Raw genomic sequence first — 17819 nt, forward strand, 5'->3', positions numbered from 1 at the left:
ATGCGCCAAACAAATTTAAAAGGTGTATCTCACACGTACCGATACAGACTATGCCGTAATTTAATTTTTTACACTCCAAAAGGGTGTATATTGAATAGCGTAATAGGAAAAATTTTATAATACGGTGTATCTCACACGTACAAACACAGACTAGGCCCCGATTACAATTTTTTGTACCCTTAAGGCAGGATGAGGAAGAGGAGTAGGAGGAGTTGGGAACAGGAGGCAAACTGAAGCGCCCTCCAATCCTCGGCGGTGGAAGGAGATGCGCCAAACAAATTTAAAAAGGTGTATCTCACATGTACCGATACAGACAATGCCGTAATTTAATTTTTTACACTCAAACAGGGTGTATATTGAATAGCGGAATAGGAAAAATTTTACAAAACGGTGTATCTCACACGTACAAACACAAACTAGGCCCCGATTAAATTTTTTTGTACCCTAAAGGCAGAATGAGGATGAGGAGTAGGAGGAGGTCCGAACAGAAGGCAAAATGAAGCACCCTGCAATCCTCGGCGGTATGAGATGTGCCCCAAAAATTGGAAAGGTGTATCTCACACATACCGATACAGACTATCCCGCAATTTAATTGTTTTTACCCCAAGGGTGTAGATTGAATAGCGGAATAGAAAATATGATATCAAAAGGTGTATGTATCTCACACATACAGACCCAGACTAGGCCCCGATTACTATTTTTTGTACCCCCAAAGGCAGGATGAGGAGTAGGAGGAGGTCCGAACAGGAGGCAAACTGAAGCACCCTGCAATCCTCGGCGGTACGAGATGCGCCCCAAAAATTGGAAAGGTGTATCTCACACGTACCGATACAGACTATCCCGCAATTTAATTGTTTTTACCCCAAAGGTGTAGATTGAATAGCGGAATAGAAAATATGATATCAAAAGGTGTATGTATCTCACACGTACAGACCCAGACTAGCCCCAAATTACTATTTTTTGTACCCCCAAAGGCAGGATGAGAAGTAGGAGGAGTTCGGAACAGGCAGGAGGCAGACTGAAGCACCCTGCAATCCTCGGCGGTATGAGATGCGCCCCAAAATTTGGAAAGGTGTATCTCACACGTACCGATACAGACTATCCCGCAATTTAATTGTTTTTACCCCAAAGGTGTAGATTGAATAGCGGAATAGAAAATATGATATCAAAAGGTGTATGTATCTCACACGTACAGACCCAGACTAGGCCCAAATTACTATTTTTTGTACCCCCAAAGGCAGGATGAGGAGTAGGAGGAGTTCGGAACAGGCAGGAGGCACACTGAAGCACCCTGCAATCCTCGGCGGTATGAGATGCGCCCCAAAAATTGGAAAGGTGTATCTCACACGTACCGATACAGACTATCCCGCAATTTAATTGTTTTTACCCCAAAGGTGTAGATTGAATAGCGGAATAGAAAATATGATATCAAAAGGTGTATGTATCTCACACGTACAGACCCAGACTAGGCCCAAATTACTATTTTTTGTACCCCCAAAGGCAGGATGAGGAGTAGGAGGAGTTCGGAACAGGCAGGAGGCACACTGAAGCACCCTGCAATCCTCGGCGGTATGAGATGCGCCCCCAAAAATTGGAAAGGTGTATCTCACACGTACCGATACAGACTATCCCGCAATTTCATTGTTTTTACCCCAAAGGTGTAGATTGAATAGAGGAATAGAAAATATGATATCAAAAGGTGTATGTATCTCACACGTACAGACCTAGACTAGGCCGAAATTACTATTTTTTTTACCCCCAAAGGCAGGATGAGGAGTAGGAGAAGTTCGGAACAGGCAGGAGGCAGACTGAAGCACCCTGCAATCCTCGGCGGTATGAGATGCGCCCCAAAAATTGGAAAGGTGTATCTCACACGTACCGATACAAACTATCCCGCAATTTAATTGTTTTTACCCCAAAGGTGTAGATTGAATAGCGGAATAGAAAATATGATATCAAAAGGTGTATGTATCTCACACGTACAGACCCAGACTAGGCCCAAATTACTATTTTTTGTACCCCCAAAGGCAGGATGAGGAGTAGGAGGAGTTCAGAACAGGCAGGAGGCACACTGAAGCACCCTGCAATCCTCGGCGGTATGAGATGCGCCCCAAAAATTGGAAAGGTGTATCTCACACGTACCGATACAGACTATCCCGCAATTTAATTGTTTTTACCCCAAAGGTGTAGATTGAATAGCGGAATAGAAAATATGATATAAAATTGGTGATTTTTCATTAGCACATGTGAACAGCAGTGTCTTATATCAGTCAGCTCTGCTGCAGGCCATGGAGGAAAAAAAAAAGAAAATTCCCCTTTTAAGTTTGTAATTTTTAAATAGATTAGTACAGACTATGCCACAATTTAATTTTTTTAACCCAAAAGGGTGTATATTGAATAGTGGAATAGAAAAAAGTGTATAAATGTTTAAATCACTCAATAATAGCACATGTGAACACAGCAGTGTATTATCACAGTCAGCAGCACTGAAGGAAAAACGCTGCACACAACTGACTGATAAAAAATACTTTTTTCTCCCTCCTCCTCAGCGGGCAAAAAGATTGTGTTCACACCACCCCACACACAGCAAAATCAATGTGGACCACTGACCCTGCCTATCTCCAGCCTCGCCCTAAAATGATCGATAAGATCGGTCACTGCCGGCACTGCAAACCCCCCACACAGCAAAATCGATTGTAGAACACTGACCCTGCCTATCTCCAGCCTGGCCCTAAAATGATCGATAAGATCGGTCACTGCCGGCACTGCAAACCCCCCCCCCCACACAGCAAAATCGATTGTAGAACACTGACCCTGCCTATCTCCAGCCTCGCCCTAAAATGCCCTAACAAATCGCCCTGCCTGCAGCACTCCGACCTGTCCCTGATTCTGAATTCTTTTCGGACACAACATCATTTATGACTGTCTGTCCCTAATCAGCAGCCAGCACGTATGATGTGTGCTCTGTCCCTGTACTACAGCAGAATGACGCAGTGGCGCTGGGTCTCGAACTTATAAAGACTTGGTCACATGCTTCAGATGGCCAATCACAGCTACTAATACATTTGTAGGCATGGCTGGGATGGCTTAAGGCACACCAGTTAAACGCTTGTTGATTGGCTGTTGAAAGCCCGCCATTAAAAGCGCGCCAATACATACAAACCCGGAAATAAAATGACCGAACACGGATTTTAAACCCAAACATACAGTAAAGTTTTTGGGTCCGTGTTCGGGTAACAAAAATCCAATTATTCGGTGCGAACACGAATAATACAGTCCGTGTTCGCTCCACACTAATCCTTACTCATTCGTGTAGGGGGAGCAGGATTTCTGGGGGACCCTTTTTTTAAGGGGGCTTCTAGATTCTGATAAACCCCTCCTGCAGACACTCACAACCACTGGGCCAGAGTTGTGGGAAAGGGGCCTTGTCCCTATCAACATGGGGACATGGTGCATTGCTAGGGTTCCTCTGTCTGGGTACCCTTCTCATGTTAAGGGCACGTGGCCTGGTATGGTTCAGTGCAGATTCCACATTCAGCTGTCCCTCCAACACTTCAGTTGGACAGAAACCAACCAGCTCAACCACTTAAGGACCAAGCCTTTTCTGGCAAATCTGTATTTTTTGCTGGAAAGTTACTTAGAACCCCCACACATTATACATATTTTTTTTTTAGCAGAGACCCTAAATGGTGGTTGTTGCAATTTTTTTTCCATACTGTATTTGCGTAGCAGTTTTTCAACCATAATTTTTGGGGAAAAAGTATGCTTTAATGAATTTTAATACAAAATTATACAATATATAACCAATTTTTTTGGAAAATATAAAAAAAAGATGACTTTACGCCAAGTAAATAGATCCCTAACATGTTACACTTTAAAATAGTGCGTGCTCGTGGAATGGTGACACACTAAGATACTTAAAAATCTACATAGCCTACAATTTAAATTGTTTTACAGGCTACATGTTTAGAGTTATAGAGGAGGTCCAGCGCTAGAATTCTTGCTCTCACTCTAACGTTCATAATGATACCTCGCGTGTGTTGCAAACATCATTTACATACAGTATGTGGGCGTGACTTAAGAATGTGTTCACTTTTGCTCACAAACCTTTTTTTTTCTTATTTTATTTAAATTTAGACTTTTTTTACAATGTCCCTTTATTTTTTTATCACTTTTATTCCTATTACAAGAAATGTAAACATCCCTTTTAACAGAAATAAGGGATGACAAGTCTTCTTTATGGAGAGAACTGGGGTCTACCTTTGAAAGCCAAAGATAAAAAAAAAGTGATCTTTTGCTTTAAAAAAAAAAAAGAAAAAAAAAAACAAACTTGGTTACCTCGGCCCTAGACTGGAAGTGATGTCATGATGTCGCTTCGGTCCTCCTAGATTGTAGAGGTGATCAGAGACAATCTGGTTTCTTCTCACCTCTGTGACCAGCTGTGCGAACTGTCGGATCATTTCCCAGGCTCACTGGTAAGAACAGAAGGCCTGAGAAACACTGGTGAGAAGCAGGAGGGGGGGGGGGAGGGATACACCCCTCTCACTGCTTCTAAAAATGATCCAGCGACTACTGCTCGGATCGCTTTTATGAGAAACAGAATTGCAGTCTTCAGCCATAATCCCGGTAAACCATTTCAAAACTGCAACAAATATATACGTATTGCATTTGGCAAAAATGTATGCATTTATTGATGAAACCTTTATTAATGAGTGTTACAGACAGGTCAGGTGACAATGCATTCTTCCATGATGCCGGAATAAAGATGAAGTCAGCCAACAGGTCACACAATTTCCATATCCCATCACTTCCTTACCAATCAAAATGGAGATTTCACAACTTTATTCCTTCTGAAATGGGAAGAGATTTGGGTCACACATTCACCCAGACAGAAAGAGATCATATCCTATTCTTTGCTCACAAATCCTCCTTTTCCAGCAGTGACCAGATGGTATACAGTCCCCACTTTTGCACAGCATTTTTCCCACAGCATTTCCTACCTGTTGGAGGTGCAATAATGCCAGGGCAATTTTTTTGTTTGACAATCTCTTCCTATTTAAAATTTAAAAAACTTACAACATCTTACAAAGCCCTCCACAACTCTTCCCCCAGCTACATCACCAACCTTGTCTCAAAATATCAACCAAACCATTCTCTTCACTCCTCACAATACCTCCTACTCTCCTCACCTCCAGGACTTCTCCAGAGCCTCTCCCATCCTCTGGAACTCTCTTTCTGTCTTACTATCTTCTACTCTGTATTTAGGTGATCTCTGAAAACCCTTTATCTTTAACACATTCGCCTTCTTCATTTCTGTTATAAAATGTTGCAAATAAATAACCTTTCTTCTTAATTTTAGGCCAAAATGTAATCTGCTACATTTCTTTGGTAAAAAGAACCCAAATCGGTGTATAGTGATGAGCTTCGTGTTTGAGTCAAACCTAAGTTCGACTCGAACACTGCCTGTTCGCCGAATAGCGAGCAAATGAGCTTCTTCGCGGGAACTTCAAGTTCCCACATCCATAATATATTGAATAGGTTTTAATATCTATAATTCAATTCAATCACCTGCTGGCCAAAGGGTTTGGAACCCACAGTCTCTCACTTGCAAGCCCAGTATTCTACCTCCTACGCCACCGTCAAGCCTGCTGATTAACCTAACACTCTCCCTACCTAACTAACTTCTATCTCTCCATACACACAATTCCACATTCCTTCAGGGAGAGTGCAGTGAGTTACACAGTATATCAGATAGTGCCATCCAGTTCTGGGCACCGGTCCTCAGGAAGGATGTGCTGGAACTGGAGAGAGTCCAGAGAAGGGCAACAAAAATAATTAGGGGAATGGAGGACATCAGCTATGAGGAAAGACTACAAGCATTGAACTTATTCTCTCTGGAGAAGAGACGCTTGAGAGGGGATATGATATCAATGTACAAATATCGTACTGGTGACCCGAGCATAGGGAACAAACTTTTCAGAGAAAAGGAATACAATAAGATACGGGGTCACTCACTAAAACGAGAAAAAAAAAACGGTGTAACCTTAAACTACATAAGGGAATATTTACTGTCAGAGCGGTAAGGATGTGGAATTTTCTTCCACAAGCAGTGTTATCAGCAGGGAGCATCGATAGTTTCAAAAAACTATTAGATGGGCATCTTAAGAACAACAACATACAGGGGTATACAATGTACGGTTAGCAGCAAACACACACACACACAGGTTGAACTGGGTGGACTGATGTATTTTTTTCAACCTCACTAACTATGTAACTATGTTACAATGGGGCTTCTGTTTGGCCACCATATTGCAATAGGCCCAGCGGGAAGAAGCTAATAATAAATGTTAAAAAAGGAAGCAACTTTTTTTAACCCTTTTTATAGAATTCTGACTTCTGTTTTTTTTCTGCACAGATGGATTGATGAACCATTTTTTGGTCATGCTTGTCTTGTTACAACAATACAACAAAGTTACATGAGAAGCAAGCCATATGGATGTTATAAGTGACTGAAAGTCTTTATTGCAGTTCACTGGAAGATTCACACAGGACACAAGACCTATCCGTGTTCTAAATGTCATGCATGTTTTGAATGCTCTTCAACATTGATCCAACCTCAGAGGACAACAAACGAGAAGTAATTTTAGTGCTCTGGAAGTGACAATGTCTTTACTGTAAAGTCCAACCCATGTATAAATGAGAAGTCATTTGAGAAGATATTTCTTGTTTGGAATGTGATAAAGGTTTTACAATGGAGGCAAAAGGTATAACACACCAGAAGGTTCACACTGGAGAGAAGCCATATCCATGTTCTGAATGTGATAAAACTTTTACATTGAAGTCAAATCTTGTCAGACACAAGAGGATTCACACTGGAGAGAAATCATATCCTTGTTCTGAATGTGGCAAAGCTTTTACACAGAAGTCACATCTTATCACACACCAGATGATTCACACCGGAAAGAAGTCATATCAGTGTTCTGAATGTGGCAAAGCTTTTATAACCAAGAAAGAGCTCATCAGAGACCAGAGGATTCACACTGGAGAGAAGCCATATCAGTGTTCTGAATGTGGCAAAGCTTTTATACAGAAGTCAGAGCTTATCAGTCACCAGAGGATTCACACTGGAGAGAAGCCATATCAGTGTTCTGAATGTGGCAAAGCTTATACACAAAAGTCACATCTTATCAGACACCAGAGTATTCACACTGGAGAGAAGTCATATCAGTGTTCTGAATGTGGCAAAGCATTTATACAGAAGTCCTATCTTATCGTACACCAGAGGATTCACACTGGAGAGAAGTCATATCAGTGTTCTGAATGTGGCAAAGCTTTTATACAGAAGTCCTATCTTATCGTACACCAGAGGGTTCACACTGGAGAGAAGCCATATCAATGTTCTGAATGTGGCAAAGCGTTTACACAGAAGTCAGATCTTATCATACACCAGAGCGTTCACACTGGAGAGAAGTCATATCAGTGTTCTGAATGTGGCAAAGCTTTTACAGTGAAGTCACATCTTATCAGACACCAGAGAGTTCACACTGGAGAGAAGCCATATCAGTGTTCTGAATGTGGCAAAGCTTTTACAGTGAAGTCAAACCTTAACAGACACCAGAGGGTTCACACTGGAAGGAAACCATTTTAATGCTTTGAGTGTGACAAAGATTATACAGTAAATGCTGTGCTAATGTATCACCAGAGGATTCATAAGCTTCAGCTGCAGAGAGGAAACTCTGGAAGAAGGAGGAATAATAAAGGATTTGCGGGTGTCCCATTAGTTTCACAGCCCCACAAGCTAGGGAAGACGTGAAAAGATAAAATGTGACTTTAGAAGAAAAAAATAAACTAAAATCTGTGAGCAAACTGGAATGTAATGATTGAATGCACTAACTGTAGTGCTTATGTCCATCAGACCCACACCTAGCAGGCCTGTAAATATTATACATTTTTATTTTAATTTTTTCAGATAAGTATCAGTGACTGAACTGTTTTCCTCATGATTCTCATCTTTTTATTTTGTTTTTTATGGAGCTTTGACTGAACATGTAATGCATTTTCATCATTCACTAACTGAGCTGTGTTCCCAAGTGTTTTCTTCCTTGCCTGAGCGAATACACGACCAACACTGCCTCAGCATCGGAGACTAGGATGGGATCCAATGGCATCTTGCCAAGTCTCTTAAACCTCAGTGGGAGAGTCCATTCCAGGTTCTTCTGACTGTTGATACACCATAAGCCAGGCTTTGGGGCTCCAGCTATGCTCACCTTATCCAAACTTCCTCTCCCATGATCAATGCCTCCTTTCCATGTTTCATCTCCTCTCATGGATGACAGCTTTGCAGGCAGGTCTGTGGTTGGGACACCAGCCAGGGAGAAGTCTCTGTTCAGTAAGAAAGTAACTTTTTAAGCTGCTGTAGGCCTTCAACACTGACTTTCTGCTTTTTATGGGATGCATTTAACAGTACCATTTAATTTCAGCTGGCTACTTTGTGTTACATTTGGTTCTACTGAAAGTCTCAGGTATTCCATCTGGTGAAGAAAGAATGTTCTTGTTGTTTTCTTCCTCTGTCCGGCTATTATTCATCTCCATAGAATATTCACACAGCACAACTGCAAGAGCTCTGAGCTTACCAAGTGCGAAGTGTGTTTTGAGGACTGACATTCCTCCAGTTGGGGTTCTCTTTAACCTTTTTGCTGCCTGACCCCTTTTTTGCAGTTTTTGCACACATTTAAAAATCATTTTAGCCTTGACAGTTATGTAAAACCCCCAAACATTATATATTTTCTGAAAGCAGGCTCCCTAGAGAATAAAATAGTGGTAGTTCAAATTTATGTCACATGATATTACCTTAAAGTTATAGGAAACACAAAATTTAAGTAAAAAAAAAACAACCAAACTAAGAGGGGTATATGCTAATGCCAGGAGCCTAGCTAATAAAATGGATGAGTTGGAAACGTTAGTACATGAGGATGACATAGACCTTGTGGGAATAACGGAGACTTGGTTCGACCCCTCACATGACTGGCTGGCCAATATCCAGGGGTATTCGGTGTACCGGAAGGACAGGGTAGGAAAAAGAGGGGGAGGGGTATGTCTCTATGTCAAGAACAATATAAAGATGATAGAGAGGAGTGACATTACGGATGGGATGAGCATGGATTTAGAATCTGTGTGGGTAGAACTCCATAGGGAAGGAGAAAAGGGAAAATTAATTGTGGGGGTTTGCTATAGGCTACCTAAACAAGAGGAGGAGGTAGAGCTGGAATTTTTAGCACTACTGGGTAAAGTGGCAAAACTGGGATCAGTCATTATATTGGGGGACTTCAATTATCCTGACATTGACTGGGAAGAGGGGACTACACACTCACAGAAGGCCCGTCTATTCACGGAAACCTTACAGGATAATTACATGTCTCAGTTGGTGGATTCTCCGACTAGAGAAAACGCAGTCCTGGATCTATTGATCACTAATGACCCAGACCTAATCTCGGAGGTAGAAGTCCAGGACAACCTGCGCTCTAGCGATCACAGGATAATCACATTTAGTATAAATAACAATATAACAAGGCAAGTGGGGAACATAAGAACCCTAAACTTCAGAAGGGCAAACTTTCCAAAATTGTGCTCATTGATGGAAAGGGTAAACTGGGACCAAACCTTGGGATCACTGACCACAGAGGAAAAATGGGAATGCTTTAGGAACATATTAAGCAAATGCATCTTGCAGTGCATTCCTATGGGAAATAAATTTAGAAGAGACAAAGCCAAACCTGGCTGGCTAAACCGTAGCGTTAAAAAACTTATTAGGGGAAAAAAATTGGCCTTCAGGAAATATAAAGCAGAGGGCACAGTATCTGCTTTCAAGCAATACAAGGAGGCAAATAAGAAAAGTAAACACGAAATCAAGATGGCTAAAATCAACTTTGAGAGACAAATAGCGGAGTATAGTAAAAAAAAAAAAACAAAGAAATTCTTTAAATATATCAACAGCAAAAAAACTAGGGCAGAGCATATTGCACACATAATTAACAATGATGGGAGGATGGTTAGAGGGGACACTGAAAAAGCAACCGTGCTGAATGCTTTTTTCTCGTCAGTCTTTACGCAGGAAAAGGAGGGGTACACTGACCAGGACTGTATGGGGTACACTGACCATGACTGTATGGTTAGTAGTAATACACAGGACTTGCCACTATGGCTAACAGAGGGTGAAATCAGGGAAAGGCTGGATAAACTTAAAGCGGAGTTCCGGGCACAAAATCGGTATTTTTTTTTTGTGCCCCTCCGCTAGCTACACATAACCTGAAAAGGAATTGGATAGTTATTTATTTTTTTTTTGTACACTCACCTTGTAATCGAAGATCGTAAATACTCACCTCAGGGTACTTCCTCCTCCAGCGCCGCGGCTCACCCCGTCACTTCCTGCCTCGCGATGATTCCTGGGAGCTGAACGTCATCGCTCCCAGGAATCAATGCGACGGCACCGGCCCCGCACGTCACTTCCGGGCGACGCCGCATTCCCCTGCTAAACAGCTTCTGGGCATGCCCAGAAGCTGTTTAGGAATGCGGCGCCGCACCGGAAGTGACGAGAGGGGCCGGTGCGGCGCATTCTGGGAGAAGAAGATGCGGAAGAAGACACCGAAGAGGACCGCGCCGGCTTCAGCTGCCCACAAGAGAGATGGAAACGCTGTGGAAGAAATTTTCAAAGTAAGTATTTCTTCTTGCAGGTAAGTGCGAACCGGGACAGATCAGAGGCTAGCCATTGTGGAATGTGCTAGCCCTGACTGTCCCGGGGGTATGTTCATCAAAAAATGAGATCTGTGCCCGGAACTCCGCTTTAACACAAACAAATCACCAGGCCCGGATGGCGTACATCCGAGATTACTCAAAGAACTCAGTAAGGTTATATCTAGACCACTGTTCCTGATCTTTGCTGACAGTATTAGGACAGGAGATGTACCAGGGGATTGGAAGAAAGCTAATGTGATTCCGATTTTCAAAAAGGGGCAGAGGCATATCCCGGGAAATTATAGGCCTGTCAGTTTGACATCGATAGTATGTAAACTTCTGGAGGGGATGATAAGGGACTATATCGTAGAGTTTGTTAAAGACAATAACATCATCAGCAGTAATCAGCACGGGTTTACAAATGGGCGTTCTTGTCAAACCAATCTCTTAACATTCTACGAGAAGGTGAGCTGTGAGCTAGATAAGGGCAGACCAGTGGATGTGGTGTACTTGGATTTCGCTAAGGCGTTTGATACAGTTCCCCACAAGCGCTTAATTTATAAAATAAGGTCTGCAGGTATCGACAACAGGGTTTGCTCTTGGATACGGAACTGGCTAAGAGGGCGTGTCCAAAGGGTGGTAGTAAACAGCGCATACTCAGACTGGTCTGAGGTAGTAAGCGGGGTCCCCCAGGGCTCTGTCCTGGAACCAACCTTGTTCAATTTATTCATAAACAGCATTGAGGACAGGATCAGTAGTTCAATATCAGTTTTTGCAGATGACACAAAATTGGGCAGGGCAATAACTGTACAGCATGAAGCAGATATCCTACAGAATGACCTGGACAAAATAATGGAGTGGGCAACGACATGGCAAATGAGGTTTAACGTGGAGAAGTGTAAGGTTTTGCACTTGGGGACTAAAAACATAAAAAGACAATACACGTTAGGAGGGGAACCCTTGGGGGAATCAAAAATGGAGAAAGATCTGGGAGTCTTGGTTGATGATAGATTAGGCAACAGCATGCAATGTCAAGCGGCAGCTGCCAAAGCCAGCAGAATATTAGCATGCATAAAGAAAGGGATGTATTCCAGAGATAAAACTATAATCCTTCCACTTTATAAAACTCTGGTCCGACCGCATCTGGAGTATTCTGTCCAGTTCTGGTCGCCAGTCCTCAGGAGGGATGTGTTGGAGCTGGAGAGGGTCCAGAGAAGGGCAACTAAACTGATTAGGGGGTTGGAGGACCTTAACTATGAAGAGCGTCTTCAATCGCTCAATTTATTCTCCCTGGAGAAGAGACGCCTGAGGGGGGACATGATAGCAATTTATAAATATCTCAATGGGGATCTCAGCTTAGAAAAAAAGCTATTCAGTTGAAAGGATTGCATGAGGACTAGAGGGCATACAATAGAGGAGAAGCGTTTTAACCTCAAGCAACGTGGGGGGTTCTTTACTGTTAGGGCTACAAGATTATGGAATTCTCTTCCACAAGAGGTGGTTTCTGCAGGAAGTATGGTGGCTTTCAAAAGACTCTTAGACGCACATCTCAAGGATCAGAACATTCAGGGGTATGTGAGATGATTACAGCCACACACACCTACACAAAAGAAAAAGAGAGAGAGCGCTCTAAGTGCAGACAGTCTTTATTAATAACAAGGCATAGGTAATATAAACTCACTAGAAACCAATGTAGCGCTCCTACATTGTTGTTGTTTTTTACACACACCTACACAGGTTGAACTGGATGGACTATTGTCTTTATTTAACCTCACCTTCTATGTAAATATGTAATTAGGGTGAACATATGCAATAAATTACCCACATTTTGGTAAAATATAAAAGAGGTTGCGCTGAGTAAATGGATACCAAATTTGCCAAACCTTAAATTTGTGTGTGCCTGTGAAATGGCAACAAACTTCAGTCCCCTATATTTTCTATAGGCAATTCTTACGGTTCCAGCAGGCTGAGCAGCTTCTCCATCCTGAACACACGGCCACCATAGGGACAGCATGGGATCTCCTCCATATCAGATCACACAGAGTGACCGGCAGCTTGGCATATTGGAGACACTCTTTTGAATGTGAAGGAGGAGGAGAAGATAGTGTTCTGTACAAAATTTTTTCCGTGTAGTTAAGGCCCTTACCCCTATGAGAGACCAACAAAAAATAGGATAGAAAAAGATGGGGCTTTGCAGGCCAGTGGGAGTAGAAGGATCAGACCAAAAACCAATTTATATAAAACCAAAATACATTTTATTGATGATTACAGGATAAAACTACACATGGACAACCATGTATACTCAAAAAACCACAGACTGACATACAATACTAAAATCAAACATTGAGAGTCACTAGCAATATAGAAACCAATCCCTTAGGGGGATATGACCAGAAAAAAAAGCCTGTGTAGGATGGAGAGTGGGTCTCAAGCTGGATTCGGTCAGAGTAGGTCCCCAGCAAGCCCCAGGGGACCTACTCTGACCGAATCCAGCTTGAGACCCACTCTCCATCCTACACAGGCTTTTTTTTCTGGTCATATCCCCCTAAGGGATTGGTTTCTATATTGCTAGTGACTCTCAATGTTTGATTTTAGTATTGTATGTCAGTCTGTGGTTTTTTGAGTATACATGGTTGTCCATGTGTAGTTTTATCCTGTAATCATCAATAAAATGTATTTTGGTTTTATATAAATTGGTTTTTGGTCTGATCCTTCTACTCCCACTGGCCTGCAAAGCCCCATCTTTTTCTATCCTATTTTTTGTAAGATAGTGTTCTCTGGGAGCAATTTACAAGCGTTTTTTGATTGCTATCTGGTAAGAGACCAATTCAGGTGTTTTCACAAGGCGATTTGGAGCACTGTGGGATTTCCATTTTGTTTTCAGCACATTTGTTATGTTTTGGCATCTTACTTCTTCCGTCTGGTAAGGAGGAATTTCACTTGGAGGTTGATTTACACTTTGGATTTGGAAGCACGTTGTTTTCAATTTTCAGTTTCATTCATCACTTCATTTATGGACACTTATGAACTTTTCGTTTATGTTGATATACCACTATGAACCACACGAGTGTCACTAGTTTATGAAGATTTATTTTCTATTCATGATTTATAATTGATGTTTATTGATTTTGTCATCCCATTGATTTGGGTCTTTATCACTGTTGTTTTAGCGCACCCAATTACCGACTACAATGCTTAAAAAGCCCCCTACATGTATCAGTTTAGTGTTATGGAGGAGGTCTGGTGCTAGAATTAATGCTTTCACTCCCGTGTGCATGGCAACATGTGTATCGCAATCAACATTTTCACGTGTAGGTGCCCCCGAGGCATGCGCTTACGTTTCTATGAGCATATATATGGAGGTGGAGGGCCTCAAAATTTCTTCTGGGGGGGGGGGGATTTTATGTGCTTGGGTGTAACCAATTTTTTTGCAAAAAAAATAAAAATATTTGTAATTTTTGTTTTTCTTCCCTTTCAACACATAGGGGACAATGTGATGTATTTTAGGTGGCAGTTTTTTTTAACCACTTCTGGATCGGAAGATTTTCCCCCTTAATGACCAGGCCATATTTTGGGATTCGGCGCAGCGTTACTTTAATGGACAATTGAAGTAAAATTGATGTCCTTTTTTTCCCCGCAAATAGCGCTTTCTTTTGGTGGTATTTGATCACCTGTGTGATTTTTATTTTTTGCGCTATAAGCAAAAAAGTGCAACAATTCTGACAAACAAAAAACAATATTTTTAACTTTCTGCTATATAACATTCTCAAAAAAAAAAAAAAAAAATTTAATCTAAATGTTTTAACAGTTTTTAGGCCAATTTGTTTTCTGCTACATATTTTTGGTAAAACAAAAATCACAATAAGTGTATTTTGATTGGTTTGCGCAAAAGTTATCGCGTCTACTAACTACGGGAAAGATTTACGTAATTTTTATTGTTTTTGTTTTATTTTTTTACTAGTAATGGCGATGATCTGCGATTTTTAGTGGGACTGTGACAATGCGGTGGACAGATCGGACCCCTAACTGACATTTTTGAAACGTTTGGGGGGACCAGTGACATTACTACAGTAATCAGTGCTAAAAATATGTACTGTTACTGTAATAATGACACTGGCAGGGAAGAAGTTAACATTGTGGATGATCAAGGGGTTAAATGTGAGCCTAGGGGAGTGATTCTAACTGTGGGGGGGGGGCGTGGCTTGTGGAATGATCATAGAGACCTTTGTTCCTATATAGAAGGATCACAGGCACTCTGTAATCATTCCAGAGAGAAGAATGGTCAGCTGTGTTTACAACATCCGACCGTCTTCTCTCTCAGCGGGGATCGGAGCCGCCTGACCCATGCATTGGCTACCCCGTTGCTGAGTGGCGCAGGAACGTACCGGCGGCAGCATGCGCGCTCGCCCCCTAGCTGCAGGTGCGCGACGGACGTAGGCTTACATCGTTTTGTGCAGGATAGCCACACAGCCGCAGTAAAAAGGTGGAGGGTGGTCGGCAACAGGTTAATGAGACCTGCAGGGTCTAAAAGATCTGTCATTAGCAAACAAGTTTTTGTTTTTCCGAGTCTCCCCTTGTAACATTTTTATTACTTGTTGATCCTCCCAGTTGATCTATTTTATTCTACTTCCTATTGAAGGTTAAGCAATTTGCCAAAAAATGGCAGTTGGAGGGGTTGCTTACTGTCAGTTTTAATTCATATGAAGGTTTAACCCTTGGAAAAAAAACCCTGTTGCTGTAACTGCTTTAGAAGCATTAGCTGAAGTTGGGCTTTTGTTGTTGTGTGTCTTACTTATACATAGTTACATAGTTAGTCAGGTTGAAAAAAGATACAAGTCCAGCTGGCTCAACCATTTAAAAAAAAAAAAAAACGTATTGAAAACCCAACCATACAATCCCATATACACTATACACACAGATGATCCAGAGGAAGGCAAAAAACCCCAGCAAAGCATCATCCAATTTACTACAGCAGGGGAAACAATTCCTTCCTGATCCCCAGAGAGGCAATCGGATATTCCCTGGATTAACTTTACCTATAAATCCTAGTAGCCATTTATATTATGTACACCCAGGAAAGAATCCAGGACTTTTATAAAGCAATCTAGTAAGCTGGCCAGAACCACCTCTGGAGGGAGTCTATTCCACATTTTCACAGCTCCTACGGTGAAGAAACCTTTCTGTATTTGGAGATGAAATATATTTTCCTCTAGACGTAAAGAGCGCCCCCTTGTCCTCTGTGTTCACCTTAAAGTGAACAACTCAACGCCAAGTTCGCTATATGGACCCCTTATGTATTTATACATGGAGATCATATCCCCCCTTATGTATTTATACATGGAGATCATATCCCCGCTTATGTATTTATACATGGAGATCATATCCCCCCTTATGTATTTATACATGGAGATCATATCCCCCCTTATGTATTTATACATGGAGATCATATCTCCCCTTATGTATTTATACATGGTGATCATATCCCCCCTTATGTATTTATACATGGTGATCATATCCCCCCCTTATGTATTTATACATGGTGATCATATCCCCCCTTATGTATTTATACACGGTGATCATATCCCCCTTATGTATTTATACATGGAGATCATATCCCCCCTTATGTATTTATACATGGAGATCATATCCCCCCTTATGAATTTATACATGGTGATCATATCCCCCCTCACAAATTTATACATGGTGATCATATCCCCCCTTAATCTCCTCTTCTCAAGAGAGAATCAATTCAGTTCCTCTAATCTCTCCTCAATGCCTCTTATCAGTTTGGTTGCCCTTCTCTGCACTCTCTCCAGTTCCCTGATATCCTTTTTAAGAACTGGAGCCCAAAACTGAACTGCATATTCCAGATGAGGTCTTGCTAATGATTTGTACAGGGTAAAAAATTATCTCTCTCTCTCTGGAGTCCATGCCTCTGTTATACAAGAAAGGACTTTGCTTGCTTTGGAAACTGTAGCTTGGCATTGCATGCTATTATTTAGCTTAGGATCTATCAGAACACCCAGATCTTTCTCCGCTATGGATTCCCCCAGATCCTTCTCCACTATGGATTTCCCCAGATCCTTCTCAGCTATGGATTCCCCCAGATCCTTCTCAGCTATGGATTCCCCCAGATCCTTCTCTGCTATGGATTCCCCCAGAACCTTCTCCGCTATGGATTCCCCCAGATCCTTCTCCGCTATGGATTCCCCCAGATCCTTCTCCGCTATGGATTCCCCCAGATCCTTCTCCGCTATGGATTTCCCCAGATCCTTCTCCGCTATGGATTCCCCCAGATCCTTCTCCGCTATGGATTCCCCCAGATCCTTCTCCGCTATGGATTCCCCCAGATCCTTCTCCGCTATGGATTCCCCCAGTTCTACTCCCCCTAGTATGTATGATTCATGCATATTCTTACCCCCCAAGTGCATAACTTTACATTTATCAACATTAAACCTCATTTACCCCATAGTTGACCAATGAAACAGTGCATTGAGGTCAGCTTGTAAGTTGGAGACATCCTGTAGGGAAGTTATTCCACTGCAAAGCTTGGTGTCATCTGCAAAGACTGAAATGCTACTTTTAATCCCAAACCCGATATCATTAATAAAGATATTAAAAAGTAAGGGTCCCAACACTGAACCTTGGGGTACACCACTGATAACCTTAGACCATTCAGAGTAAGAATCATTGACCACTACTCTCCGAATTCTATATTTTAGCCAATTTTCTATCCATTTGCAAACAGATCTTTCCAAGCCTGTAGACTTTACCTTACACATTAACTTATAATCTATCTAAGACTTCCCTGTACAGGGTGACAATGCTGCTGTGTAATGTTACTGCAGAATGATGGGGGTTGTCACCCTGTTACAGAAGGTGGGAAAATAACAGATCTACAGACAGGATAACAGGTGATAAAACGATGTTGCAGAGGGAACTCTGGGAATGATAATGACAGATTGCATTACACATTAAGTTAGCAGACTTCCTGCTGTTGGTCTTATGTATGAATCGTGTTCTGATATTTACTGTCCTGCTGTAAAAGGTGTAAATGATTGCCCACATCTTTCCTGTAGTAGCCGGGA

The 17819-nt window shown here is 41.8% G+C and overlaps 2 protein-coding genes across 2 annotated transcripts in view; one reads left to right on the forward strand and one right to left on the reverse strand.

Moving 5' to 3' along the window:
* The window catches only part of LOC309548369 (uncharacterized protein), a gene marked incomplete at its 3' end in the record, with an annotated part of 923844 nt that overhangs the window by 501829 nt on the left and 404196 nt on the right, over positions 1–17819 (reverse strand).
* LOC309546816 (uncharacterized protein) overlaps positions 1–17819 on the forward strand; it is a gene marked incomplete at both ends in the record, with an annotated part of 172119 nt that overhangs the window by 87094 nt on the left and 67206 nt on the right. The window contains one exon of the mRNA XM_082246501.1: positions 6971–7537. Coding sequence (XP_082102627.1) covers positions 6971–7537 — 567 coding nt within the window. The remainder of the gene's footprint in view (positions 1–6970; positions 7538–17819) is intronic.

Source organism: Pelophylax lessonae (assembly GCF_965119305.1).
Source record: "Pelophylax lessonae genome assembly, chromosome: 2".
In the NCBI taxonomy this organism is placed as follows: domain Eukaryota; kingdom Metazoa; phylum Chordata; class Amphibia; order Anura; family Ranidae; genus Pelophylax; species Pelophylax lessonae.